At 44.6% G+C, this 27,906-nt stretch overlaps 1 protein-coding gene across 1 annotated transcript; it reads left to right on the top strand.

Moving 5' to 3' along the window:
• The first annotated feature begins 430 nt into the window (after nucleotides 1-430).
• On the top strand, nucleotides 431-27,906 carry RIMKLA (ribosomal modification protein rimK like family member A). Its single transcript, XM_072975808.1, has 5 exons — nucleotides 431-728; nucleotides 15,708-15,938; nucleotides 19,105-19,191; nucleotides 24,448-24,651; nucleotides 27,208-27,906. Exons 1-5 carry the CDS (start codon nucleotides 566-568, stop codon nucleotides 27,696-27,698), a joined length of 1,176 nt encoding a protein of 391 aa, XP_072831909.1. The 5' UTR covers nucleotides 431-565; the 3' UTR covers nucleotides 27,699-27,906.

The following is a 27,906-nucleotide window of genomic DNA, read 5'->3' as shown; positions in this document are numbered from 1 at the left end:
TCCTAGCTCGGACCGCCTTTGGGAATCATCCCGCTGCCCGCTGCGCACCATTAGTCCGTCCGCCCGGACACCCTCTCCGTCCCACTGGGCCGCCGCCCCGGCCCCTCCCGCTCCGACCGCCCCACTGGGACCGGCAGCACCACGCCCCCGGGGTCCAGCGCGGGGCAGGGATGTCCTCACTCAGCCTCGCCGCCGCCCGCCTGCGCTGGGGGCTCCCCGGGGCCGCCAGCCCCGCGCGGCTCCCCTCCCCCGGCCACCGCAGGCCCCCGGCCCCGCCGCCCCTCCCGGGCGCCGCCCGCCGCGGCCGCCTCTGCAGCTGGCCCCGCGGCCGGCCCGCGTCCGCCGCCGCGCGCTGATTGGCTGGCCGCGGCCGGCGGCGGCGCTGAGTGGCCGGGCAGATTCGCTGGGTCAGGGCTGCAGAGGCGCCTGGCGCACCGGCGGGAGCGGAGCCGCGGCGCGCGCTCGCCGGGACGCCCGCCGGCCGGCCGCCGGCCCGCCAGCCTAGCGAGCGGCCCGGGGCGCTGAGGGGGCTCGCGCCTCGCCGGGCGCCGCCGCCTTGGCCGCCATGTGCTCCCAGCTCTGGTTCCTGACGGACCGGCGCATCCGCGAGGACTACCCGCAGGTGCAGATCCTGCGCGCCCTCCGGCAGCGCTGCTCCGAGCAGGACGTGAGCTTCCGGGCGGTGCTCATGGACCAGATCGCCGTCACCATCGTCGGCGGCAACCTCGGTGAGCCAGGCGGGCCCGCGAGGGCGGGGAGGTGCTCCGGGGTCCCCGAGAGCCGGCGGGTGGGCGCGCGCACCCGGCCCTCCCCCAGCCAAGCTTCCTTCGGGCCCCCCAAACCACCCTCTCTCCCCTGAGAGACCTCTTTGGATTAGAGAAAGCCCCTAACCTTGAGAGCTTCTTTGACCACCAGCATCTGTCCTGAAGCCAAGATTTGAGAATGGGGTTTAATTCACTTAGGGGACTGAGTTTGGAAGGAACTCGAATTCACCTGAAGCCGCCTGGAGGTCCGAGAAAAATCAAGCTACTAACCTTAAGTTAGAAAATTCTGTTTGCAACGAAATCCTGTCAGCTTAGATTTATAGAAACCAATTAAATTTATAAAATTGCCATTAAGATGAATGTTTTAAAAAGTTTCCGAGAGTGTGCAAGCATCAGTAATACACTACACAGAGTATTATTGCCAAACGAGGAACCGGCATGTGGGGCGAAGCCTGAGAAAGACTGGAGTCACCTCTTGAGTGTAAAGTGGGAGAAGAGACCTTTGATGGGTTTTCTTTAACTCGTCCTCCTCCCAGAAGGAGTTGAATTCTGACTCCAGAAAAGCCAAGATTTCCGGTACAGACCATTCTGGCCTCACTGATTTCTCCACTACTGTGTCCACGGTAGACGTTTTTTGGGTAGATATGGACATCATGTGACCCTGACCTCAAAAGGTTAAGTATGTTTTTAGATATTCTTGATTATCCTTATACAGTCTCCAACATAGGAATCCTGGTTTAGGAACCTCCCCCTGGCTTGCAGTTTTGAATCTGTCCAGCCTCCATTCTGGAGGTATGTGTTCACTTCAGGAGGGGCCAGGACTCAGTGGGTACTGGGGCCAGTCAGGGTGCTTCTTGGAATACCATTCACATTATTTTAACCATACCTGGTTAAATAAACTAATACTTCGTTACTTTTCTTTGGCAGGGGAAAGGGATTGCAAATTCTGAGCAGGCTACTTACAAATGAAATTTTGAATATGACCTGTTTCTGAGTGAACATATCTATTCTAGATGTTTCATCCATAAATTTATCTAAACCCTTTGTAAGTAATATTGGGTTGTATAGCCTGCTGGAGAAATACACTACAAACATCAGGTATCATACATTTAGTCTAAAACAGTGGCTGTCAACCATAAAGGGCACTATCTCTGCAGTCTTGCTTTGCTAAAACTCTCACAGTTAGTTAATGTGGAACTAGATTCCTGCGCAGGCAGCCAATCAGCAGACTTGGATTCTTATTACAGCTTTACGCTAACACGTATCTTGACTTTGCCTTGGCCAAGTCACTTTATGTCTTTGAATTTCCAGTTTCTCATTTATAAAACTAAAGGTTAAGTTTCCTCTAGCTTTAAAATTCTGTCAGTATCATACTTAAATGGAATACTCTGTTCTTTTTCTACCAATCTAGATCAAGTACATATATCTTTCCACCCCAGGAGTGGTTCTGTTTGCTCTTTATTTTACAGCCTGTAAAGATGCCTTTTTTGAGGTACAGTAACATCATTCCACACCATGTTCCTGTTGTAGGCCTACCACACATTCTGTGAAAGAGTAGAGAAACGCTCTCTGTTTTGGATCTAAAACCCCATTTTAAAGAATCAGTCATAGGAAAAGAGAAAATTAAACTCTAGTGCTGCAGGAAACAGTTCAACCCTTTTGTTCAGTGTTCTAAACTTTTGCTGGAATTCATGTGTGAATGCATCTCAGTCTATTCAGAAACCAGGAGTTACTTCTTTTTAAACTACAAGAATATCTACTTAGTTATTTGTCTAGCTGATAGAGAGACTGAAGACAGGTATTTTTGAAGCAGTTTTCAGTTTCTGCTAATTCAGAGATTGCCCCACACAAATCACAACACATAGAACAAACCTATTAGATCACTGTTTCTGCCATCCAAAGCAGTAAAAAGATTTACTTGGTGTGTGTGGATGGATTAATTAAGGCACAAGGAAGTGAGTTCCATGAGAAGGGTGAGCACGTTGGCTTTGTTCAGTGCTGTAGCAGTGTCTAAATAGTGCCTCACACACAACAGGCACTCAGTACATAATAAGCACTCAGTAAATATTTTTCAGTGCATAAAGCTATGCAGTCTTTCCCAGTTTCTTCTAGACTCAACTATAAAAAACCCTTGGTAATTTGCTGAGCCAAAGCATTCCTCTGAAATGAACTCCAGAACTTACTGGGTTTGAAGTACAGAAAGAGCTACAGTGACATTGATGCGATTTCCCACTTTGAGAATTATTGTGAGAACTGGAAAGGAGTTTGAGATCATCCATTCTGACCCCTTCATTTTACAAACGAAGAACCTGATGCTCAAAGAGATGAAGTGACTAGCTCAGTGCCACCCAGCTGGTTAACAGCAAACCAGTGATTAAAACCCGATCTCCTAACTCCCAGCCAGTGATATGGAATAAGTATGCCTTAGGACGTCTGCAGCCCATAGTTCCTTTCTCAGTAGGTGTGGAATTGAACTGAATTACATTCAATTGAGGCTCAACAGTGATGTTGCAAAGGAATGTTATAGTTTAGTAAGTTAAGGTACCATCTTTACTCGGGCTTCATACCTTCACTCCTTTCCATTCCTTCCTGAGACTCGTGTAGGAGTGGATGAAGGAGTCAGTTTGGGACAGATATGGGCCATGATTCTACCCGTTGCGTAAATTCATTCCCAGTCTTTCCTCTGTGGAGGCTAGTGGGAACCCAAACCCATAGTTGAGAATTTCGGATTATACCTGAAATAGGATTCGGACAAGAGATGAAAAGTTTTGGATTTAAAGTTGGTGGGAGGGGAAAAAAAAATTGGGAGAGGAAAATAGCTAAGTGGCAGAGCGCGTGATTAACATGCACAAGGTCCTGGGTTCAATCCCCAGCACCTCCATTAGAAGATAAATAAATAAATGAAAGTTGCAGTTATTTTAAACAGTATAGTGCAAATAAGCTGGAACAGCTGTGCGAATGCAAGATTTTATGTTTATTCTTTTTAACTCAGTGATCTCTCCAACCCAGCACAGGTTTGGGTAGGGAGGCTACTGGGAAGAGTAATGACCTTCAGGTTATGGAAGCAATCCTGTAGAAAACACTAGCCCTTCACCTCCCTGCTGGCTGTGGCATTATGAGAATCCTATCCATCTCTAGTTCCTCTTTAGAAACCACAAGTTCTGCATTCATTCATTCATTCATTCGGTACATACTTGGTAGTCTCAATCCCGGGAATAAGGTGGTGGTGAATGTGGCACCACAATGCACATTGCTATAGTCAAGGCAAAATATATGCAGCGCCTAGTGTGTGCCAGGCATAGGTCTAGGTTCTTTTCACACATTAATCTTATAAACATCAGTAAGGATATCTGGGCACAGAGTGCTGGCTGGCTGTTGGGACCAGAACTCAGTAAATCTGGCCTCAGCATTTTCTGTTTCCTCTCTTCCACTCCACCCCTACATCAGCCTACACCCACTTCACCATGCCCCTTGCCCTGAAATTGCCTCTGCCTGAGATGCTTCTCTGGTCCAGCTCCCTCCCACGTGGGGAACTTTTATTCATCCTTCTTATCCAGCTCAAGTCCCTCTTCTCTATAAAGTCTTTCTTCAACTCTTTCCCCTGTCCCCAAGCAGTCTCTTCCATCTGCTGCCAAATAACATCGTGCAGACCTTTTAAGATAGCATTCATCATATTTTATTATGATTTATCTATTTGCAAAGTTTATCTTCTCTCACTCCCTAAATGACTGGGGACTCCTCAAATGTGTGCAACAGAACAGGTGCATAGTAGGCCTTCAGTTAATGTCTGTTGAATGACTGAGTAAAGTGCCTTAAAGGCTAATTAAGGCATGTGAGACTTTTGCTGTAATTAGCTGCTGTGTTTAAGAGATCATGATTGGATGCGTAATTGTTTTGGTGATGAGGACATTTATTTATTTGAGGACAGAGTCACTGGTGCAGATTAAGTGCTCTGACCACCCACTGTTCTTTACAGTTAACTGTCTCAAGAAATGAGCATTGTCCCTAACTCAGGGCCAGATACCAAGACAGAAGAAGTGAGTCTGACCTGGAAATGAGCGTGCGTTCCAGTTTGTCTCTCAGGAGCAGGATGATTCAGCATTCTTCCCTTGCTCTCGGAGCTGAAACCTTGGTGGCAATATGGCAGTTTCTAGGTCAGGTTCTTTACATTAAGGTGTTGTGGGATACTTTCACTGGGTTCTCTGCAGTAATCAGGTGAGTAAGATTTAAAAGGTTTGGGTGAAGGGAAATGCTAAGTAAATTTGAATGAGGAAATGGTCTTATCGTAGGCTTCCAAAAGACCACAGAGGCTTCAGGGAGAAAGGATGGACTTCTGTTACTGTGCAGGAGGACACTAGCAGGAAGGGGTACCACGCTAACCTTGGTGCATAAAGGTTCATCTTTAACCTCAGTCCCTGCTAAAGGCCTGTGTCTGACACCCTGTAATCTGAATACAGCACCATCCAGCACTAGTGGAAAGGTCAGACGGTGGGTGGAAGCACTGACCATATAATGTTTCCAAACTGACGTGAATGCTGAGTGGAGACACCTTACCCCTGAGTCCACATTTATGACTGTGGGCTGACCTCAAGTACAGAGGATGGGTTGAACTGTGGTTTGTGTTGATGTTTCTGACAGTTGTTTTGGGGGACACCTCATGAACTGTGTTGGGAAACGTTCTAGAACCAATAGATTGGGATCCTTAGTGGATCGCAAAGCCCTCCCTGTAGATTTCTGAACCACCTGTTGCTACCGTCACACACCTCCACCTAGTTTGTTAGGCTTGCCTGGTGGGAGGAGTCCAACCATCATCCATGAGGTCCATGTCATCTCCATCCATCTATACCTCCTTGTCATTCCCCTTACTAGCAGAGAGTCCCCTGACATCCAGGTCCATCAGTACCAGCCTCACTTCACTCGTCCCCCTCCTCCCAGTGGGTAAGTGAGCCACCTTATCCACTTCTGGGAGAGGCTTCACCTGATTAGGGCTTTATATTATTTTAACATAAACCTATAGCAAAACCTGAAATTCTCAATCTATTTCTACTTAACCCTTCACTACTGAAAAAGAACTTGACTATGAGGAAGTGATAAATTTAAGTTACTTTGTATTGAAGAACTAACAGGAATAATGATTCTTCATTCCTATAACTCTGTTATTAATACTTGAATACCTTGTACGTGTCAGTGAATCTTCACAACAGTCTATTCACTCCTTTATTTCATTCCACAGTTATCAGTTGGGTGCCCACCCAGGCACTGTGCTAGGTGCTGGAGATAGAATGAAGAGTAAGAACACAGTCTTCACCCTCCTTATTATGATTTTATTCATTCATTCATTCACTCAACAAATACCTGTTGACTACCTACTACATGTAAGTTATTCTAGGCACCAGAACAAAACAGGCAGAAATCCCTGCCTCTAGATGGAGAGACAGAATACAAACCAGATAAGTAAAATAGATAGCATATTGGTGAAAAGAACCAAGGAGAAAAAAAGTAGGAAATGGGGATAGCTCAGTTCTGGGCGTGGCGGAGGGGACTGTGATTTTTAGACAACGTGGCTGGAGTGGTCCTCACCCAGAACATAATGTTCAGGTGAAGACCTGAAGGAGGTGAGGGCACAAGCCATTTCGATATCTGGAAGGAGAGTAGTTCAGGCAAGAGGGCACAGCAAGGAAGCCAGTGTGGCCAGAGCAGAGCGAACCAAGGCGTAAGTGTCAGGAGATGAGGTCAGGAGATGAGAGGTGGAGGCGGGAGGGGAACCACAAGAGGGCTTTGTGGGTCATTTGACTCTGGAATGAGCTGAGAATCCCCTGAGGAGTTTTGAGCAGAGGGGTGATATGAGCTGCCCTGTGTTCACAGGGTCATGCCAGCCACGTGTTGAGGACAGACTGATGACTGCAAAGATAGAAGCAGGGAGGTCACTTAGGAGAGGTTACTGCTGCAGTTCAGGTGAGAGATGGGGGATGATGATTATTGGACTAGAATGATTTCAGGGGAGGGAGTGAAAGGCGACTGGATTTTGGATGTATTTTGAAGACAAGGTTTTCAGGATTTGCCTACTGGATCAGACGTTGGATGGTCAGGAAAGGCTAGTCGAGAAGGACTCTAAAGTTTGTCCTGAGCAGCTCCAAGGGTAAAGTTTGCCATTTACTTATGTGGAAAGAATGTGAGAGAGTAGGTTTGGGCAGGTGGTGAGGACCAGGACTCAGTCTAAGATGCCATTAAACTTCCAAATGGAAATGGCAGGTAGGCAGTTTGTCATATCAGTAGGGATTCAGGGGAAAGCCCTGGCCTGAAGATATCAAAAGTAGGAGCATCTCCACACACCTATCAAGCGAGTGACTACAGATAGAAAAGAGAAGAGGTCCAAGGACTGAGCTCTGGACTACTCCACTGTTAAGTGGTTGGGCAGAGGGGGAGGAACCAGCAAAGAATCCCCAGTAAAAGAAATGAAGAAACCTAGGAGAGTGTGGTGTCCTAGAAGCCAAGGGGGGAAAGTATTTAAAGAAGGAAGATGTGGTCAGCCTGTGCCAGATGATGCTGGTAGATCGAGTTAAGACAAAGACTGAGAATTGATCATTGGATTTAGCGACGTGGACTTAGCCCTTGATGAGATTTGTTTACTGTGACTCTGGTAAAAGCAGTTTCAATGAAGTAGTGGAAAACAGCATATATGCACACTCTTAGAAGTTTTGTTATAAAGGGAAGGTTAAAAAAAATCGGTTGATAACTTGCTATCGACTGAATTGTGTTCTCCCAAAATCCTGATGTTGAAGCCTAAACGCCCAATATGATGATATTTGGAGGTGATTTGCTTTAGATGAAGGTGTGAGAGTGGGATCCGCATGATAGGTTGTCTCCCTCTTTCTCCCTGAGTCTCCTGCTGGTTTCTCGCCGTGGGAGGCTGTAGCAGGAAGGCAGTTGTCTGCGAACTGGGAACAGGGCCTTCACTGGAACTCAAAACTGCTGACACCCCAATATCATACCCCAGTCTGATGAGACTGTGAGAAATAAATGTCTGCTGTTTAAGCCACTCAGCCTGTGGTATTTTGTAACAGCAGCCTGAGCTAAGACATTGCTCAAAGGTGGATCCGAGAGGCATTTCTTCTTCTTCTTCTTTTTTTTTTTTTTTGAAGTTCTTTGCTCTTTTCTTGATCATTTTATCATAAGTAAGATTTGTAATACTTAAACTCTAAATGTTACCCATTTCTTGCTCCTCTTGCAGCTTCACAAAGCATGAGGATGACGTCTCCATAGCTCCCCCCCCCATCCCATTTGTTGGGGAGGAGGTAATTAGGTTTATTTATTTATTTTTAGAGGGAGTACTGGGGACTGAACCCAGGACCATGTGCATGCTAGGCATGCACTCTTCCACTGAGCTACACCCTTCCCTAAGGCTTTTCTTACAGAAGGGAGAAATAACAGCACATTGTATGCTGATATGAATGATGCAGTAGAGAGAGAGAAATTGGTGAGGTAGGAGAGAGAGGTGAATTGCTGGAGCAGTGCTTTAAGTGACTGAGATGGCTTGGCCTAAGCTGGGAACAAGGACACTTCAGCCATCATGATAGAAAAGGTAACCTTTGTGCCGGTGGGAGCTTAGAGAGACGTTCTTTTCTGATTGCTTCAGTTTTTCTCATTGAAAGAGGAAGTGTGAGAATGAGAAGGAGGGAGGAAAAAGTGAAGGTTTGAGGCAAGAAGAGAAAGCGTGAAATCGTGTCTAGGGTTGAGGGTACGTAAGGTCTAGGGAAATGGAATGCTTACCAGGCAGCAATAAGCATGCTCTTGAGACCGGTCAGCAGGTTTGTGGATTTTTCTCAAGACGTGCGCCCTCGCACAGGAGGACACATGGAGCAGGCAGAGAGTTGAACCTGTCTAACCAGAGTCGTGGTTTAGCCAAGCAAGAAACAGGTGCAAGGATTTGAGGGTATATGCTGTGCTGTTTGACCATGGAATTTAAATAGGGTAAGAGGGGAAGTGAGAGTGTGAAGAGGGTGAGGGATAGCGAGAAGATAGGGGAATCTATGCATGGTAGTTCTTAGTGGTGTCCAAGTGTGGCTAGAGTTGGGGCACTAGAGAGTAAGCTGGAAAGATAGGAGACAGTGGCTGGAGATTGGAGTTATGATGATTGCGTGAAGTCTAGAATGTAACCAGGAGTGGTAATTGGGGAGGGGCGGTGGACAAGATCCTGGGAGGAAAGGAAGTCAAGAAACCAAGAGGCCTGGGCATTGGAGGAATTCTTCATAGGGATGCTGAAATCACCAACATCTATGACAGTGTGGGAGACTTGGTGAGTCAGGAGGCAGAGCTTCAAGCATAGGGGAGTGACCTGCACGAGTGGAAAGATGTGTGGTGTAGTCTGATGGGAGCCAAACTGGGTGTTTTGTTGGGAGAGGAGAATGGTCTATGAGGAGCAAGGAGCACATCTTCTCCTACCTCTGGGTGCAGTAACCCTGGTGCGAGGAAGAAAAAACAGCCACAGCTTGGGAGGGCTGGTGGGGAAGCAGTGTCATTGGGCAGAGATGGGGCTCAGTTGGACTCAGAAAAAGAAGAGGAAGGGAACACTCACTACAAAGGTCAAGGATAGGGCATTTGCTGCCCATCAAGTCCCACTGACTGAGTCCCCGAGGGCACAGGGGAGATGGGCAGGAATGGAAGGTGGGAGTCCAAAAGGCAATGTTGGAGCCAAGTTGGGGTGAGAGTCCAAGGAAATAACATGACCTTGGAGACTGGAGTCTTGAAATGGAAGGGGAAATGGCCTTGATGAGATTTGTCTTCGTGGTTGCAGGAAAGACTGTGAAGTGGGGGAGGGAGGAAGGTTTTCAAGTTCTGGGACCCTCCCATTTTACAGAAGGGGAAACTGAGACCCAAGGAAATTCTATCTTGGCAAGCAGTTAAATGACAGCAAAGAATTAAATCAAGCCTCTGACCTGCTGGCCGGTACTTTATCCGCTTTGCCTTAGTTGCCTTTCATCTCACATGGCCTCAACTTCTTGAAATGCCTTTGCAAGTGCATTAGCCCCAGGATGTCCCTGCACTCAGTGCTCATAGTTGCTCTGCCTGTACCATCGACTTGTTTCTGAGAGTGGATTTTATGGCTTTATTCGTTTTACACCTTTCTTCTGAGCCCAGAAGCACTACAAGTCAGCATCTTGTTTCTAAAACTTTCCTTGCTTCTCTCTTAGAGATCATCACCTAACTGTGCCCTCCTCCTTTGCCATCACTGTTCCCTGACATACGTGCCTGCGAGAGCACTTCTCACGTTGTGTTGGAACCTCCCCAGCCCCTGCCCAAACCAGACTGATAACTGCAGTGCTCTGCACCGAGCATCAGTGACATTAGTTACACTTGTGTGTTTTCTTTCTTCTTAAATTCCAGGGACATTGTTTGTTTCACTCACACACCTCAACCCCTGTGCCCGGCTCTTAAGAGTGCCTGTTCCTTAGCTGTCAGAGGCCCCCTCGTGCCCCTTTTGCCTTTACCACTTGATGGCACTGCCCAAGTGCCATCCTTCTAACTGTCAGCATCCGAATCTCTGATGGCTTACTCTGATCACAGGAGCTCACTCTGCCCACAAGTGCATGGCCAGCCAGAAGGGCCAGGAAATTGATACCACAGCCGTGGACCAGTTCTGAATCAGGCTGGGTTGGTATATAAAAATTACAAATCTCTAGCTCCCTTGCCCCTTGGGTTGAGTAACTGAGGTGTGTGCACTCAACCATTTCTTACTGTTGCTCGGCAGGATTCAGCCCCCGGGGCTAAGGTGATCTCTCACTTAAAAACACACCCTTTATGTGCAGCATTGTCTTTTCTAATCCCCTCCCAGTGTTTCCTGCAGTTACCATCCTAATAATAAATCTCTTGCACTTCAGTCTTTGTCTCTGGGTGTCCTTCTATGGAAACCCAGACTAACACTAGGTTTGGCCCAAAGTAAAGTAGGTGCTAAATAAATCTTCACTGAATGAATGCACGAAACGTGCGTTGAGGGACTGAATGAATTAAAATCGTTAATGTCAATATCTTTCTCTGTAAGGAGACTATAAGGTCCTGGTAGGCAGAGACCACCTGGTTCATCTCTGTATTCCTGCTCCTTTGTGTGTCTGACTCATCTCAACAGTTCAGTAATGGCTGAATTGAATTAAATGACCTCCACTAGCAGTTGATGGAAAGAGAAGGTGGCCACATAATGACTGCGGGTTTTAATGAGGTGGGAGTGAGATTTCTTTGGGCATTGTAACAAAGAACTTTAAAAGGGATATTACAAGATATTGAATATAGTTCCCTTTGCTATACAGAAGGAACTTGTTTTTCTTTAATCTATTTTTATATATAGTGGCTAACATTTGCAAATCTCAAACTCCCACATTTTAATAACCTTTAATGAAAAAGAATATGAAGATGAATATATGTATGTATATGCATGCCTGGGACATTCTGCTGTACACCAGAAACTGACACATTGTAACTGACTGTACTTCAATTTTAAAAAAGAGGGGGGAAGAGGAATGGCAATAGAATCTACTCAAGAATAAAAGTAACTATCAGGTAAGAGCTCAGTGGTAGAGCGCAGTGCTTAGCATGCACGAGATCCTGGGTTCAATCCCCAGTACTTCCATTAAAATAAATAATAAATAAACCTAATTATGCCCCCCCCAAAAAAAAGTGGAAAAAAAAAACTTCCTTATGAGAAAATATGGGGGCAGGTGGGGTTGGGGCGGTGGGGTAGAAAGAGACTGGGGAAAACCTGGAGAGTGACTGATGAGCCAGGTCATGTTTGGGATGACACATCTTCCTCCTGACATAACACGGTACCCCATGCAGCACTTATGGCTTATTATCCACTTACTTTATATATATTGTGGATTCCTTTCTGACAACTTTGAGAGCTTCACTACCAGCCACGGTTAACTGATCCAAGAAGAATGGTTCTAAAAGCTGCCATAACTCAGGTCTTTGCTTGCTCTCATGCTATAGTGTCCTACTGTTTTCTTATTTCTGCCACTTGCTTTGTACATGAAGAGTTTTGTTTTTTTTTTTCCTAGCATACAAGAAGCCAGTTGAGTTTTGAAGCTTGCTTTTCAGTTGTGAAGCCAGGGACGTATACGTGTGTACACAAAGGAGTGCTGTGTGCTCACAGGTCTGGAGGGTGGGACCCACTGTGCATCAGTTCTGTGTAAATGAAAAGACTTTGACAGTCAGATCTGGTGTGGGGACCCATATACAAGACAACTTTAATTTAAATGGGATGATACATGCAAAGTACCTCCAAAACAACAGCTGATCAGTAAAAACGTTAGCCAAACTCAGCTCTGGATGACTGCATCTTCTATTATTCATGCTTTATCCCTCTATTGGTATGAATGATTGAGAGTGGGTTTCCATTTTTAGAGCGCTACATCCCCATAATGATTTGCTTATTTCTAAAGCTATTTCTCTGTATTATTAAGTGTGTTTCTTTGTGGTTGTACATATAAATGTGAAAGCCTAGTTGTGTAGAATTAATTTAATCTACTATATAGGTTTGGGGGGAAAAAGGCTCAATTCTTTGGAAAAGTTAATCATTTTTGGATCTTGCTTTTAATATATAAGAATATTTCCAAATATAAATAATACAGTCCAAAGGAAATCAGAACATAATTACCTATGAAAGTATATAATTCTTTTTTTATTTTTTTATATATAATTCTTTTTAAAAGGAATATGGAGAAAATATTGCTGTAGTTTCAAAAAGTTGATTTAGACAGGGTTGGCTATTGGTCTTTATATTAACTATTTTGGAGTCTGATCTTTTTCACTATCTCATTGACCTGTTTGGAGACAGAGTGATTATTTCAGTTTTTTTTTTTTTAAGTGGTTTGAGTTCTAAACAGTAAATCTCAAGCCCAGCCTAGGAGTCTGGGAGACCCTAAATATTGCAGAAGCAACTCAGCTCCCTCCCCCTACCCTGCTTCCCAGGTCAAGGTGATGTCCTAGAGCACTAGGGCACTTAATCACATGAGATCCCTTCTTATTGAGGGCAAGGGCCCCTCATTGTTCAGGGCTTTCCTTCCATCCACTGGCAGCCAAGCAGAGCCCTGCCCTCCCGGAGGTCCTGCGTCAGCTCTTCATTCCCTTGGCTTAAGGCCTGTAGATTGCAGTGGGAACATTCAGGATCCTAGGGAAGGTGACACATTAAGCTCCATCCTTCCCGGAGAGGAGACATTAATGGGGAGATGGAGAGAGATTAAAAAGTGGTTAAAGGTTTCAGAATTCACCGACAGGTTTGCCAAGCGCCAGCCTAAAACCCAAGCTCTTCTTGGCCACGGCTGTGTGGAACTGCGGTTCCTGCTGATGGACGCTGCGGCGAGCAGCATGCTCTTGTCTACTACTTCCTGAAATGGTGATTTAGACTAGGTGTAGACAGCAAAGAGAATGGGAACAAACAGGGGGCAAGTGACGTTGCCCGTAGCAAGGATGCTGGAGCTGGGTCAATGGACAAAGAAGTAACTGGTTGTCTTCCTAGCACAGTCAGAGACCAGACCCGTCTAACTGCTTGGGAGAGCATTTTCAGCTCCATATTAACCCACTCCATTCTTCATTTATTAAAGGCTCCAGTTGGAATGAGCCAGGCCCAAAGATTTACCTTTGGAGAAGAGAAATGAAGTCCTGGTAAGACTTCCTAGGTGTATGTGAACCTGCTCGTTGAGGCTGAGCTGTCTCTGTCCACCTGTGGTTGGTAGTTCCAGAAATGGTCGACTTCTTTTCTTCCCATTTAGAAACTTAACTGTTTGTCTGTGGTCTCATGTTGAGATTTAAAAGCCAGACGTTTCTGCTGCTTCTCATCTCTCTAGGTCACTTTTCTGTTGCAAAGCCATTTTTTTTGTCATCAGGTGGTAAAAATCTCCATAAAGTGTCCTACCTTGCTCAGTAGAATGTCTATGCAATACTAATGCCAGTGCCTTAACGTCTGTATAGCGTTTTGTAGTCTTCAAAGCATTTTTGCTTGTATTTTCTCATTATGTAATGTTGTCCTGGGCTTTTGCTTTTCCCCTGAGTGTTCTGTATTTACTCACCATTTTCACCAACCTGAATCCTTTTCTTTCTTCTCCTACCTACTCTGAGGACATCATTCAGGGTTTGCTTTTTTCCCCCTTTCATATTATTTTCCCCAGGGGCTGTAAGTGGCAAAGGAAAAAGCACATATAAATGATGCTGTTTTCTGATGGCAAAGTGAAGATAACCTGAGTGCTCTTTTCAAATCATCCCTGAGAATTATGTTCCAGTTCCCTGGGTTCACACCATCCGCAGAAGTACTAGAAACAATCTAACTTGATGACTGCACCTGCACTCTTTTTTAAAATTGGTGAGATACCTAGAAGGAGAGAAACTGTATAAGTTAGATCCATGCAGTAGTTTTGTGGTTTTGAGGGGTTTTTTTGTTTGTTTGCTTGCTTTTGTTTTGCTTAGAGTTTTTGTATTGATATTATTCATCCTCGGATAGAGAAGTAGTAACTTCATTAGTACCTTTGTTTTCTTGGAATTATTTGGTTGTGCACCTCTGTCACTTATGAAATTGAAGGTGCTTTAGGTTAAAGCCTGTAAGATGGTTCTCAAACTGTGTTTAAAAGGTTTTCTTTAGAGCATTTTAGAGACTCCTTTAAGGGTCACTAAGGCAGACCAAGCAATTCCTGAACTAACCTCTTATTGCCCTGTCTATCCCATTTCTATCTCCATCATTGCATCCCTGCCTACTGAGATGCCTAGGTGACTACGGTGGGTAATACAAACCATAGGACATCAGGGTTGAAAGAGACCAAGCAAGTTGCTGTGAGCTTATCTAACCTTTGCATTCCTTCTGTGCCATCCTCAGATGACCAGTGAACCTCAGCCCATTCCATCCAAAGGCAGTGGAAAAGTATTGCTTTTGTGAGCCCAAAGCTATCTCCCTGTAGCTTCTGTACAGTTCAACAAACATTGAGTGCCTATCACACACCAGATACTGTCCTAGAGGCTGGGGATGCAACAGTGAACAGTTAGACAAAATAATGCTTTTATGGTTTGCTCTGTCTCTTGAGGTCATAGAAGATGAGCCAAATAATTCTTCTGCAGGGAGCCCTGCAGATACTTGAAGACTGCACTCCTGTTCCTCTGAGTCTTCGCTACAAAATAATACTCCCAGTTCATCCAGTGTCATCTAAGTTTAAGTCCTTTCACTGTGTAGATATATAACCCAATCGTTTTTGGATGCATTTTAGTTCTGTTCAATGTTGAATTTATTTTAGTAGATTGATTTCTTAGGGTTTTTTTTTGTTATAAAAGTAAAATTTGGAGACATTTTGGAAAATACCAAAGAGTATAAAATAGGAAATCACCTATAATTCCATTACCCACTGATAAAATGTTGGTATATTTCCTCTAGCCTTTTCTAACTTGCATCGATAATTTTGTATCCTGTTTTTCTCACTTAACATTGACATTTTTGCATTCATTCGATTCATAATATTCCAGCTAACTTTTAAAGACTGAGTAGTAAGATACTTTACTTAGTAAGACACTAAGTAAGGGTAGTAAAGATACCTTAAGGGACCTGCACGGCGCTCCTTGTCAGGAAGCCTCCAGCCTCCTAAGCCACTATACCTTGAGTAATACTAGTCTTATATGGAAGGAAGGCGCTGGACTATATCATCTCCTGTGGACTGATAATCTCCTAACTTGGATTATTCTTGCTATACTGCCCTTTTTACTTGCCTGTGCATTCTTTCGGGTCTCCTCAGTATCACGCGCTGCCCATCTGGAGTGTAGGGTGGACAGTAGCGTCTCATCACAATGGGGTATCCAGGTGCCGTTCTGAAGGCTGTCTTCCTGCTAGGTTCAGTCTTGAGGAGTCTGTTGGAACCAGTTCTTCCTGCGGGAGTAGAGGACGGCCAGCACAGAGCTCACTTTTTCCTTTGATTGCAGGCTTGCAGCTGAACCAGAAAGCGCTCACCACTTTCCCAGACGTGGTGCTTGTCAGGGTGCCCACACCCTCCGTGCAATCAGATAGTGACATCACTGTCCTGAGACACCTGGAGAAGTTGGGCTGCCGCTTAGTCAATCGCCCGCAGAGCATTTTAAACTGCATCAACAAATTCTGGACGTTCCAGGAGCTGGCTGGACATGGGGTCCCCATGCCAGACACCTTCTCCTACGGTGAGTGTCCTTAAAATAGGGTCGGGACTTGTCTTCCCAAATCACCTGCATCTTTATGTTTTCTCTCCCCGGAAGCCCCCTGGTATCTCTTGTTGGTTTTCAAGGTGAATCTGTTCTTCTTAAGCAATTCAACATCTTGAGTCTTTACTATGCTCATTCCCTCTGTCTGAAATGTCTTTGCTTCTTTCTCTCTGGAATTCATTCATTTAGTAAGTATCTGGAACACACTGTGTGCCAACTACCACACTCTGCACTGGGCTCTGGCAATAAGTAAGAGAGTCCTGCTCTCAAGGCATTCTCCGTTCATCAGAGGCAGAGGACAGCAAGTAAACAGGCAATTTCAGGGCAGTGTAGTAAGTGCCATGGTAAGAGTTAGTGCGAGGTGATCTGGGAATACATAGGGGAGTGCCTAATTTCAGCAGAAGATATTGAGGGAGGCTTCCCAAAAGAGATGGATAACTAAGCTGAAGTTATCCAGCCAAAGCAGGGGGTCAGGGGAGCAGTCTAAGCAGAAAGCAGGATATAGAAAGACCTAGAGGCAAAAGAGCACATGACCCATCAGTGGTATTTGGAGGGGTCTGTAGAACATAAGGGTGATAGACTTGAAATATAAGGCTAGAAAGAGAAGAAGTAGCCATGTACAGTATATGAAGGAGATCAGAGACTCACAGGAAGTTACTGGAGGGCTTTAAGCAAGGAAATGGTCTGAGCAGAGTTCAGAATATCAGTTTGGCTACACTGTGCAGAAGGAATTAGACCGGGACAAAACAGAGACAGGATATGTAGTGTTAGGCTTTGTAAACAATGCAAGTGAGTAATGACGGTCTAAACTAAGGAGATAAGTGAACAGATTCAGATAGAACTGTTAGGACATGATACCTGATTGGATATGAGGGGTGTGGAGAGGACTCAGGAGTGGCTCTGGTTTCTGGTTTGGGCAACCAAATGTGAAAGCCAACACTCACTAAGACTAGAAACATGGAAGAGAAGAAGCAGACGGCGGGCAGGAGAGTGTCAGGAGAGATTATTTCAGTTTGGGGCACATTCTGTTTGAAGTCACTAGTATATGCAAGTAAAAATATTCAGTAGGTAGCAGATAAGTGGATCTGGAGCCACTGAGTGAAGGGTAGCTAGGGAAGTGGATTGGAAACCTCCATTATGTTAAATGAAGTCACAAGAATGGAAGAAATTACTCAGGGAGAATATATAGAATGAAGAGGGAGTGAACTGTACACCTAAAATGGTTTAAAAGGTCGATTTTACATTATGTGTATTTTACCACAAGAAAATAATAAAATTTAATGGAAGAGGGTTCAAGAGGGAATCCTTTAGGGAGTGGGTAAAGGAAGAAGAACCAATGCAAGAGACTAAGTAAGAGCAACTGGAGAGGTGAGAAGAGAAAGAAGAGAGATGACAGAAGCCAATGGGAAGAGCATTCCAAGAAGGATGGCATACTTAAAAGTGGTGTTTGAGTCTGAAAGGACACGTGACGTAAGCACAGAGACACATGTTGTGGATTCACCAACAGGGAGTTCAATGAATACAGCTTCAGCTTAGTGATGGGGTAAAAGCCCACTTGTTAAGGATGAGGAAGTGAATGGGAAGTGAGGAAATGGAAACCCTTTGAGTACTTGATCGTAGGGATGCAAGGCTGTAGTTAAAGGATGATGCAGGGTCAAGGAACAGGGGTTTTATTTGTTTAAGAAGGGAAAGAACTGAGCATGTTTAAAATGCTGATGGCATTAGGAACTCGGGGGTGGAAGATACAGCAGAGAGGGGATACTTAATGGTGCAAGATTCCTGAGAAGGGGAGAGGGAGAGGGTCCAAAGCACAGGTGCAGGGGTGGTCTTAGATGAGAAGGACCCCTCTTGCACTGTATTACAAGGGAAGGACAAAAGGATGGCTAGTAGAGAGGAGTTAAGTTTATCAGTGGGTGTCAGGAAGCTGGCACTTCTCTTCTTATAAAATGTCCTCTTTATGAAGATGCCCCTGATTAACTACTCTGCCCCTGCATGCTGCTTAATTTTTTTTAATCATTAGCACTTCTGTGATAGGTCTTAGTAGCATTCCAGAGTATTTTGCTTTGCAAAAATTTATGACTCCCCGTGGTAGGCAGAATAACAGTCCCCTCAAGATGCAAAGGTATAGGAAACCAAGGAAGCTTATAAAACAACTTAGAAAGATTTTAATATACATTATTATTCACATTTTTAAATGAAGAGTTAAAGGAGTGTAGTGGAGCCAATTCAGGCTTTCGAGTCACACCTTAACTTTGGGGGAGACAAATCCCAGGCTTGGTTTCTGTGGGTTGGTTTTCTACTGCTGTACAACAATCTACTGCAAATTTAGCAGGTTAAACTCACACCCATTTTTCATCTCACCATTTCTGTAGGTCCAAAGTCCCACAGCATAGCTGGGTTCTTGGCTCAGGTATGGCCAGGTTGAAATCAAGGGGCAGCTGGGCTGTGACCTCATCTTTGGTCTGGGGTCTTCCAGGCTTACTGGTTGGCATCCAGTCCTTGCAGTTGTAGAACTGAGGCCCCCACTTCCCTGCTGGCTGTTAACTGAGGGCCATTCTCAGCGCCTAGAGGCTGCCCACTGCCTCCGCCACATGGCCTCTCCACTGTGGCAGTTTGCTCCTCCAAGGTCGGGAGGTAAGGTTCTCTGACACTTCATTTTCTTGTAGGGTTCACCTGCTTAGGTCAGGCCCAGCAAGAATCCTCTCCTTTTGATTAACTCAAAGTCCACTGATTATGAACCTAATCGCTGGAATGCTATCCCAGTATAATCACCAGTCCCTCCCACACTCGGGAGAGGAGGTTATACGGAGCATGTAAACCAGCGGGTAGAAATTTTGGGGGCCTTCTTAGAATTCCGCCTACCCCAGCTACTGTAAAGGGAAAAATCCCTGCCCTCCCTGTGGGGTTGTCGAGACAATTACACGAACTAGGGCTGGTGAAGCCTCTGCCACATCGAAGCACGTGGTAAATGTTGCTGTCCTCATCTCTCTGCTCCCACCTTTTATACGGCAGGCGCGCTAAGACTATCTGACGGAGGGAATGGGTTCAAATTGCCTAAGTTGGAGAGACGCGAGGCCCCCAAAGAATTCCCACAGAGCCCCCGACCATCAGCCATGCCTTCACTGACTTTCGCTTTTCTCGGCAGGTGGGCATGAAGACTTTTCCAAAATGATCGATGAAGCCGAGCCGCTGGGCTACCCTGTGGTGGTGAAGAGCACGCGAGGACACCGGGGTCAGTGCCGCTCCGCCCCGCCGAGCCCCGAGCCCCGCCCCGGGCGGCAGGAGCGCCGCTGGGAGAGACGGAGCTCCCCCTTGCGGAGCTTGCGGTGTCGTCCTTACCTCTTGCCCCCTCCTCGCTGCCCCACGGGCCTTGCTTTGTCCAGACCCTTCTCCACCCTTCCCTGGACTCTGGCAGCAGCCTCCTGACTTGGTCCTAACTGGTTTCCCTGACTCCATGGCCAGTGCATCCTCTCTTCTGTCGGGAAAGTCATTTCTCTGAAACCTAGAGCTCTTCTTGTCACTCGCTGAAAAACCCTCCAAGAATTTGTGTTGCCTGTTAGACAAAGTTCATATTCCTTACCCTGGTACTGAAGGCTCTGGACAAACAGCCCTCACTCTCCTTTGCAGCCTTATCTGGCCACGTGACCCCTACGTAATCCATTCTGGACTAGACCATATATTTTGCTTTTTCTTGTCTTTCTTTTTTTAATTGAAGTATAGTCAGTTTATAGTGCTGTGTTAATTTCTGGTGTACAGCGTAGTGATTTAGTTGTATTTTGCTCTCTTTAAACCTCTGCTTGCTTCCCATTGTGGGAATGCTGTCTTCCTCTACCCTCTAGTGAACTTCTTATCCTTCGAGACCAGCTGCACAAGTCATGTCTTCCTCCTCCATGTCCCAGGTCTCCTTCCCTCTCTTCCAGACAAATTCAATTGCTCTCCTCTTTGTGTTTCCATAGCATTTTGTCCATGCCTCTGGCATAGTTCTACACCTTATAACAGAGATTTATGTGCCTTTTCCCCTTTTTGACTGTGAGCTGATCAGGGGTGGGAACCAGGTCCTGCCCATCTCTGTCTCCAAGACCTACTATAGACCTCAGGGCATAGTGGTGGAAGAGGATGTATGAGCAGAAAGCAGTGCCCACGCCCTGTGATATGTGAGCGGGTACCTTATGATGGTACCCAGATGGCATCCTGCAATGCTCAGGGCATCTAGAGTGGGAGGAGGGGCCCTAAATGGACATGGAATGAGCAGTTCCTGTGATAGGACTGTGTAGTAGAAATGAACTTGACACACTCACTGCTCTCGACCTCCAGTGTGCAGAGTAGAGACCTTGCATTGCAGGATGATGCCCACTATGGCAGGCACCTCCAAGGGCCTGCTCGAGCCTGACAGAGGGAGGGGCCCACTCTGCCTTGAGGCCAAGAAGGCTTCAGTGGAAGGAAAGGAGACTTGAGTTGGAGTGTCGAATTTGAGCTGGAGGAAGTGGGTGAGCAAACATGCAGAAGCAGGTGTGAACAAAGTGACCTGGGAAGAGAGAGGCGTCCTGTTGAGGAGTAAGAGAAATGAGTTTGGGTGGCAAGGTGGGGCTCTGAATATTAGTCAGATACGCTACTGTGCAAAAATGCAACGTCTCTCAACTGTGTTTTTATTGTGGTAAAATATACATAAAATAAAATTCAACTAATACTTATTGAGTGCCTACAAAGCACCAGGCACTATTTCAGGCTCTGGGGATACAGAAAGGGACAGAACAAAAATCCCTACCCTCAAGGAGCTCACATTGTAAAAAGGTAAGACAGACAATAAACAGAAATTAAATAGAATATATAATATTTTTAGATGTTTTTAAAATTGAGATACAATTCACAGAACACAAAATGTACCATTTTAAATTATACAATTCAGAGGATATTCACTCTTCTGTACAACCATTACCACTTATCTAATGCCACAACATTTCTACCACCCCAAAATAAATCCTGTACTTTTTAAAGGTCATTCCCAATGACCCTTCCCCCAGTCCCTGGCAACTACTACTCTACTTTCTATTTCTATGGATTTGCCTCTTTTTGACATTTCATATCAATGGAGTCATACAATATGTGGCCTTTTGGGTCTGGCTTCTCTGACTTAGCATAGTGTTTGCATGGTCATCCATGTTGTAGCATGGTTCAGTATTTTATCCCTTTTTATGATTCAGTAATACTCCATTGTATGGGGATACCACATTTTGTTTATCTGTTCATCCGCTGATGGACATTTGGGTTGCCCTGCTTCGTGAATCATGCTGCTGTGAACATTCACGTACAAGTTTATGTGTGAACACGTGTCTTCATTTCTCCTGGGCATTTACCTAAGAGGGGAATTGCAGGGTCATATGGTCACTTTATGTTTAACTTTAGAGAAACTGCCGAACTGTGTTCCATAACAGTCATGCCATTTTACATTCCCACCAGCAATGTGCGATAGTTCTAGTTTCTCCACATACTAAATAGAACTTTTATATTGGGTGTATTAATTTGTCTCGACAAATTATGCAAATAGTCACCATACCTCCACCATCAAAATAAACCACAAGCCAAAATGCATGTTTTCCAAGCATTAGCAATGTAATGACCCACTTTATATATTTATTTTTAAATTTTTAAAATATTTTCTTTAATTGAGGTATAATTGATGTGCAACATTCTATTAGTTTTAGTTGTACAATGTAGTGATGTGGTATTTGTATATATTGCAAAATGATCACGATAAATCTAGTAAACATCTGTCACCATACATAATTACCAAATTCTTTTTCTTACTATGAGAACTTTTAAGATTTACTCTCAGCAACTTTTAAATATGTGATTTGTTTTTCTTATAGCCTTCCTAGTGCATATAATGTCGGATATTTTTATGGTTTTGATTTGCATTTTCCTAATGACTAATGATGTTGAACACCTTTTCATGTATTGGCCATTTGTATATCCTCTTTGGAGAAATGACTATTCAAATCCTTTGCCTATTTTTCAGTTGGATTATTAGTCTTTTTATTGTTGAATTTTTAAGAGTTCTTTCTATATTGTGGTTACTACACCCTTATCAGATACATAATTTGAGCATGATTTTTTCCCCACTCTCTAGAGCATCTTTTCACTCTCTCAATAGTATTCTTTGATGCACAAAAGGTTTTGATTTTGATGAAGTTCAGTTTACCTGTTTTTTCCTGTGCTTACTTGAGCTTCTGATATTATTTTGTGCTTGCCTATTTCAAAGTTATACAGATTTACATCTATGTTTCCTTCTAAGAGTTTTACAGATTTAGCCCTTACATTTGGGGCTTTGATCCATTTTGAGTTAATTTTTGTGTATGGTGTGTTGAAGGAGTCCAAGTTCATGCTCTTGTCTGTGGCTATCCAGTTTTCCCCGCTATTATTTGTTGAGGAGACTGTTCCTTCCCCATTGAGTGCCCTTGGAACTCTTGTCAAAAATCAACTGACCATCTGGATGAGGGTTTATCTGGGCTCTCAGTTCTATTCCATTGATCTATATGTCTGTCTTTATGCCAGGCTACACTGTCCTTTTACTGTAACTTTGTAGTAAGTTTTGAAATTGGGAAGTACCAGTCCTCCAACTTTGTCCTTCTTTTTCAAGATGGTGTTGGCTGTTGGGGTCCCTTACATTTCCATATGAATTTTAGGATCAGCTTATCAATTTCTGCAAAAAAGGAAGCTGGAATTTCCATGGGGATTGTATTGAATCTGTAGATCAATTTGAGGAGTTTTGCCATCGTAACAATATTAAATCTTCCAGTTTCTGACCATGGAATGTCTTTCCATTTATTTCAATCTTTAATTTCTAACAGAAATGTTTTGTAGTTTCTAGTGTATCAGTCTTGCACTTCTTTGGTGAAATTTATTCTTAAATTTGTTATTCCTTTGGATACTATTGTAAAGGGAATAGTGTTCTTAATTTCATTTTCAGGTTGGTCATTGCTGGTGTAGTGCGTGGCATCTTAGGGCAACGGACAGGGAGCAAGCACAGCTACAGCAGTCGTTAGGGTCTAGGAAATGGAAATGGATCCGAAGAAGCAGTGGACTCATGCAGACTATACCCTTGACAAAGTTACTAATTTGTGGAGCCTTAGTTTCCTCTTTTGTAAAACAAAAATAACTATCCTTGTCCTAATGGCTTCACAGGGCTAGTATGAAGTGTAAAAGAAATAATTTTATTTTAGAAGTGTTTGGCACACAGTAGATGATTAACTAATCGTAGGGTTCTCCCCTACCCCCCACTTATTTTCCTCCTTGCTTTAAACCTGTGAGTCCTTTATTAAGTGCAGACTAAGCCCCACATTAGAACCTCTATGCCAGGAACCAAAGAACCAAGTCCCTATTTTTAGCCCCCGTCACCGCTAAAAATCCTACCTAAGATCCAGAGAATCCCCTGTGCCTAGAATTGGATCCCAGCTATCTGCTGCCAGATGCCAGATCTCCTGGTGCCAAATGTCCCATTATTGAGATGTGTTTTAGAGGTTATTTTTCAGTCTTCTATGCCACTAGGGGCTGATACCCATCCCTCTTTTTATTAAGACTTCAGAAAGGTCCCACTCTTCTCAAGGTGGTAACCCAAATCTTAGGGTAACCATCTCTTTGTTCCATATTTGCTAACAGGAATGCTCAGGGTATGTATGTAAGATTTGCAGAGCAAACCTATCAGGGATCCCTGCTCAAATCTGTAGGATGATGTGCCAATGGAAAAGCTGATGTCAAATAATTACAAAAATATAAGGGATTCAAGCAGAAAATAAAGAATTTGGAGTTGAGAAGGAGTGCTTTCCCCAGAGATTAACAGAAGTATAGATCGTTCCTTTTAGAATTAAATGAGTATAGCCAGATAGTAAGTTTCTTAAAAGGAGGAAGGACATTGAAGCAATGGCTCCCTCTTTGAACTCCTATAGCATTTTACATAGACCTCTCCTAGTGCCATATCATGCCGTGTCATTATCTATTGTGGGTCTCTCTCTATCTAGACTGGGGATTCCTCAAAAATATGTTCAGTTAATTATGTTCGGTAAACACTGATGAGACTGGCTTTGTGTATCAAGCCCAATATGAGGTTTGGGGGATTAAAAAAAAGATGAGTGAGTCATGGACTTGCCAGATCAGCATCCTGGGGATGCTAGGAGACACTAAGCTGGTTTTGGAACCAAATTGACAATATCCTTGGGATCTTTTGTTGGCCTGTTCTGTGTGTTTCTGGAAGACATTTTTATTTAATTTTGAGAACGTTGTGAAGGGAGAGGGAGCCAAGTAAAATCAAGAGGGAGTAAGGTTCAATGGCCATTTGGTAAGAAGTAAGAATCTAGTCAGAGAAATTGAAGGGCCTACAGTGAGGCAAGTCCAGAAAGAACGCATGACTCTGGACCGGGGAGGTGGGGCGGTGAGGACAGCGTTCAGAGGTGTCCTTAACCACTTCTCTTGCTCTTTGTCTTTCTTCTTAAAGGAAAAGCTGTTTTTCTCGCAAGAGATAAACACCACCTCTCAGACATCTGCCATCTGATCCGCCACGATGTGCCCTACCTGTTTCAGAAGTATGTGAAGGAGTCCCATGGAAAGGATATCCGGGTGGTGGTTGTTGGGGGCCGGGTGATAGGCTCCATGCTTCGCTGCTCCACAGACGGACGGATGCAGAGCAATTGCTCTCTCGGTAAGGCTCAGCTCAGAAGCTCCACGTCGGGTGTGGGTCTGAAAGGCCACCAGGGTTTTCCTTAGAATGTTTGCACCCATTCAGTCCATATGTCTCCATCCCTCCCGTCTGGCCAGACCCTCTGCGGGACAGCAGGACCACAGAGAGGAATTAGAAACAAGCCCTTTCCTTTAGCAGGAAGCTGTCCAGGAGGGGGAGAGGTGGGTATAAGAAGTCATGCTGGGGGTGTCAGGATGCTGAGGTTTGTACCCTATCCTGGAGGTGTTAGGACTTGGCAGTCAGGTTTAAACATGGGAGTGGCATGAGCATCAGTGTTTGAGAAAAACTGAGATCTGGACAGAGGATGGATTGGAGGTTGTAAGAGGGAGGCAAGGAGTTGAGTTTAGACACTGTTGCCATAGCTCAGGCAAGAAGTTATCAAGTCTCAGTGAAGGCATTGGCATGAGTCAGTGTATTCTGCTTTTACACTGTAATTGAAAGTTGTCTTTTTCTTATATGTTCGATGTTATTAGAAAGCTGCAGTCAGTTATGCTTGGGTCAAATGCATAACCCCATTCATTAACCTATTAATAAAGCTTGTTTTCTGTCCAGGGGGTAGGTAAATTCTTGTCTTCATTCCAGAAACCTATTGTCGACCTCATGAGTGGAATTTGTATGTTGGTAATGTGAAAAAATACCCACAGTTGTTATTTCCTAAATCGCCAGATGAGTGTACCAAGTCCAGTGACTAACGGAGAGGCTGGAACACCAGTCTGGTCCACCCTCTTGAGTATGGTTGAGCGGTTTCCCTAAGCAGACTCCCTGGTAGATGTTGAGAGTGTAGCGGTTAATGAGAGTCCTTGCCCTCGGGCAGCCTGTAATCCGGTAAAGGAGAAGACACATAAAGAGATCGCTGGACAGTGCTGAGGACCTAATATATTATCTCATTGAATGTTCATGACAGTCACCTGTCGTGCCCCAGTATTGAACCTTATGTATTAGCATTTTGTCTTTTTCAGTCACCTTGCAGAGTCCATTCTTTACCTAGCAACTACGTGGTTTTGTAATTTATCCATATTGCTTTTCTTCTTCTTCTTTGTTAATGGGTAAACTATTTTATTCTCGTTTAAATTTCACCAAACACTGAGCTCAGTATATGCTGGCCCTGAGTTCAGATTTTGTAAAATAAAGATAGATGGACAGCTTTACAGGTTCAATGCATTAGACACTGCACAATATATGCAACAATTAGAAAAAATCTAGGGGGTGGTATAACCATACCTTTTTGCATTTAGTAAACAATGTGGGGGACAAGCCCTGCAATTGGAGGAAAAGCCCATTCAGGACAGAGAGGTCCTTGGTTGCTGACAGAATCTCCCCTTGACTTCAGACTTGAGACAAACCAAGGAGTCTGTCAGTGTACAAAACCCACTGAATTCAAGGCAAACAGTAGCAACGGGGTAGATATCAAGGAGTTGTCTCTTGCCAGTTCGGATTGTGGGGGCCTGAAGCCAGCGGAGTTGGCTGGAGGCAGGAAATGCTGCAGCCCAAGTCCAGGATCCGTAGGTTAGAACCGCAGCCTGGAGACAGAATGCTTAGTGCTTTCTTCAGAAATCCCTGATTTTCATAACAAGCTCCTAAGATGCTTTCCCCAAACAGGGCCTATTGCTTCTTTCGGTGAACTGTTTTAAAACTGTTTAATAGCCTTTTCCTTAGACAGTGTAATGGGGTGGGGAGTGTTAAGGTAATGACATTAGTTACTGGGCCGAGAATACAACTGTTAAGTCTTTGTAGGGAGACCAGTCTGAGGTGTCAGCTTTCTCACAAGTGAGGGCAGTCAGGCTCACTCTGCCCTGGATATGGGGTTTTTGTCTCACAAGCCTCTTTCTTCTTAGAAAATAAGAAGCTAATTTTGTATGTTGTAATTTATTAAAGGAGGTCATTCTCAATGTAGAAAATTTAGGAAATACAGCAAAGTCAAGTGAAAAAAGGTATTTATCATTAATCTCCCCCTCTGGAAACAGCCAATGCTAACATTTTGGGGTCGTCATTTGTGATGATACTTTTTGGCATAGTTGTGGTCATACTGCTGCGCCTTTAATCCTTTTAAGTATCTCCCCATGGGATCACAAACTCTGTCATCTTTGTTTGTAATGGTTGTAAAATATGCTGCTTTCCTCTATTGTGAGCTATTTAGATTATAATTTTTCATTTATTCGTCAACAAATATCGAGTACCTACTATATGCCAGTATATTGAATTTCCAATATTATAAATAACTCTGCCATCAACATCTTTGTGCATAAACCTTTTCTTCCCCCATTATATAAGGTTATTTCTTTAGCAGTGAGATGGCTCGGTCAGGGGATATAAACATTTTTTAAACTCTAGATAAGAAACAGCCACATTATTTTCCCAAAAGGTGTCCTGATTTCCATCCAGACCTTTTGTGAGTAATGAAAATGCCTGTCTTGCTGCTGCCCCTCCCCAGCATTCCCCTGTCTCTTCCTTGAAGGGTCATTTGACTGGTCAGTCAATGTCTGATGTCACCACTCTGTCACTGTGCTTTCCCTGCAGGTGGCGTGGGTGTCATGTGCCCGCTGACAGAACAAGGCAAGCAGTTGGCTATCCAGGTGTCCAACATCCTGGGCATGGACTTCTGTGGCATCGATCTCCTCATCATGGACGATGGCTCCTTTGTGGTGTGCGAGGCAAACGCCAACGTCGGTTTCCTAGCCTTCGACCAGGCGTGCAACTTAGACGTGGGTGGGATCATTGCAGACTACACCATGTCCTTGCTGCCCACCAGGCAGACTGGGAAGATGGCCGTCCTCCCAGGACTGTCTAGTCCCAGAGAGAAGAAGGAGCCAGATGGCTGTGCTTCAGCTCAGGGAGTAGCAGAGAGCGTCTACGCCATCAACAGTGGGTCTACCTCCAGCGAGAGTGAGCCTGAACTGGGAGAGCTCCGGGATTCCTCAGCGAGCACGACGGGGGCCCCGGCCCCCATGCTGCCCGACCCCAGCTACAACATTAACAACAGGATTGCTTCCGAGTTAAGACTAAAGTGAATTCCTGCTCTTTGGCAGCGTTTAAACCAAATCCTACTGCTTCCCTAGTAGTTTTGAGCGAATAAAATCTGGACAAATGTGATTTCATTTGCACAGAAACTAGAAATCCCATCTGGGCACCCAGCATTCTTTCTAACAACGATTTAAGCAAATGGCCTAGCTTTGGGGTTTTTATAAACACTCGGATAAAAACCCTTACCAAGAACAA

The sequence above is a fragment of the Vicugna pacos genome, chromosome 13 (assembly GCF_048564905.1).
Source record: "Vicugna pacos chromosome 13, VicPac4, whole genome shotgun sequence".
Taxonomy (NCBI): domain Eukaryota; kingdom Metazoa; phylum Chordata; class Mammalia; order Artiodactyla; family Camelidae; genus Vicugna; species Vicugna pacos.
Note: the sequence above shows the minus strand (reverse complement) of the source record. Positions and strands in the feature narration are given on the sequence as shown.

Excerpts from the sequence above, each read along its gene's own strand:
- RIMKLA (XM_072975808.1), top strand. The coding sequence starts at position 566 with ATGTGCTCCCAGCTCTGGTTCCTGACGGACCGGCGCATCCGCGAGGAC. Across the intron at positions 19,192-24,447 it reads GAGCACGCGAGGACACCGGG|GAAAAGCTGTTTTTCTCGCA; the intron begins GTCAGTGCCGCT and ends TTCTTCTTAAAG. Across the intron at positions 24,652-27,207 it reads GCAGAGCAATTGCTCTCTCG|GTGGCGTGGGTGTCATGTGC; the intron begins GTAAGGCTCAGC and ends CTTTCCCTGCAG.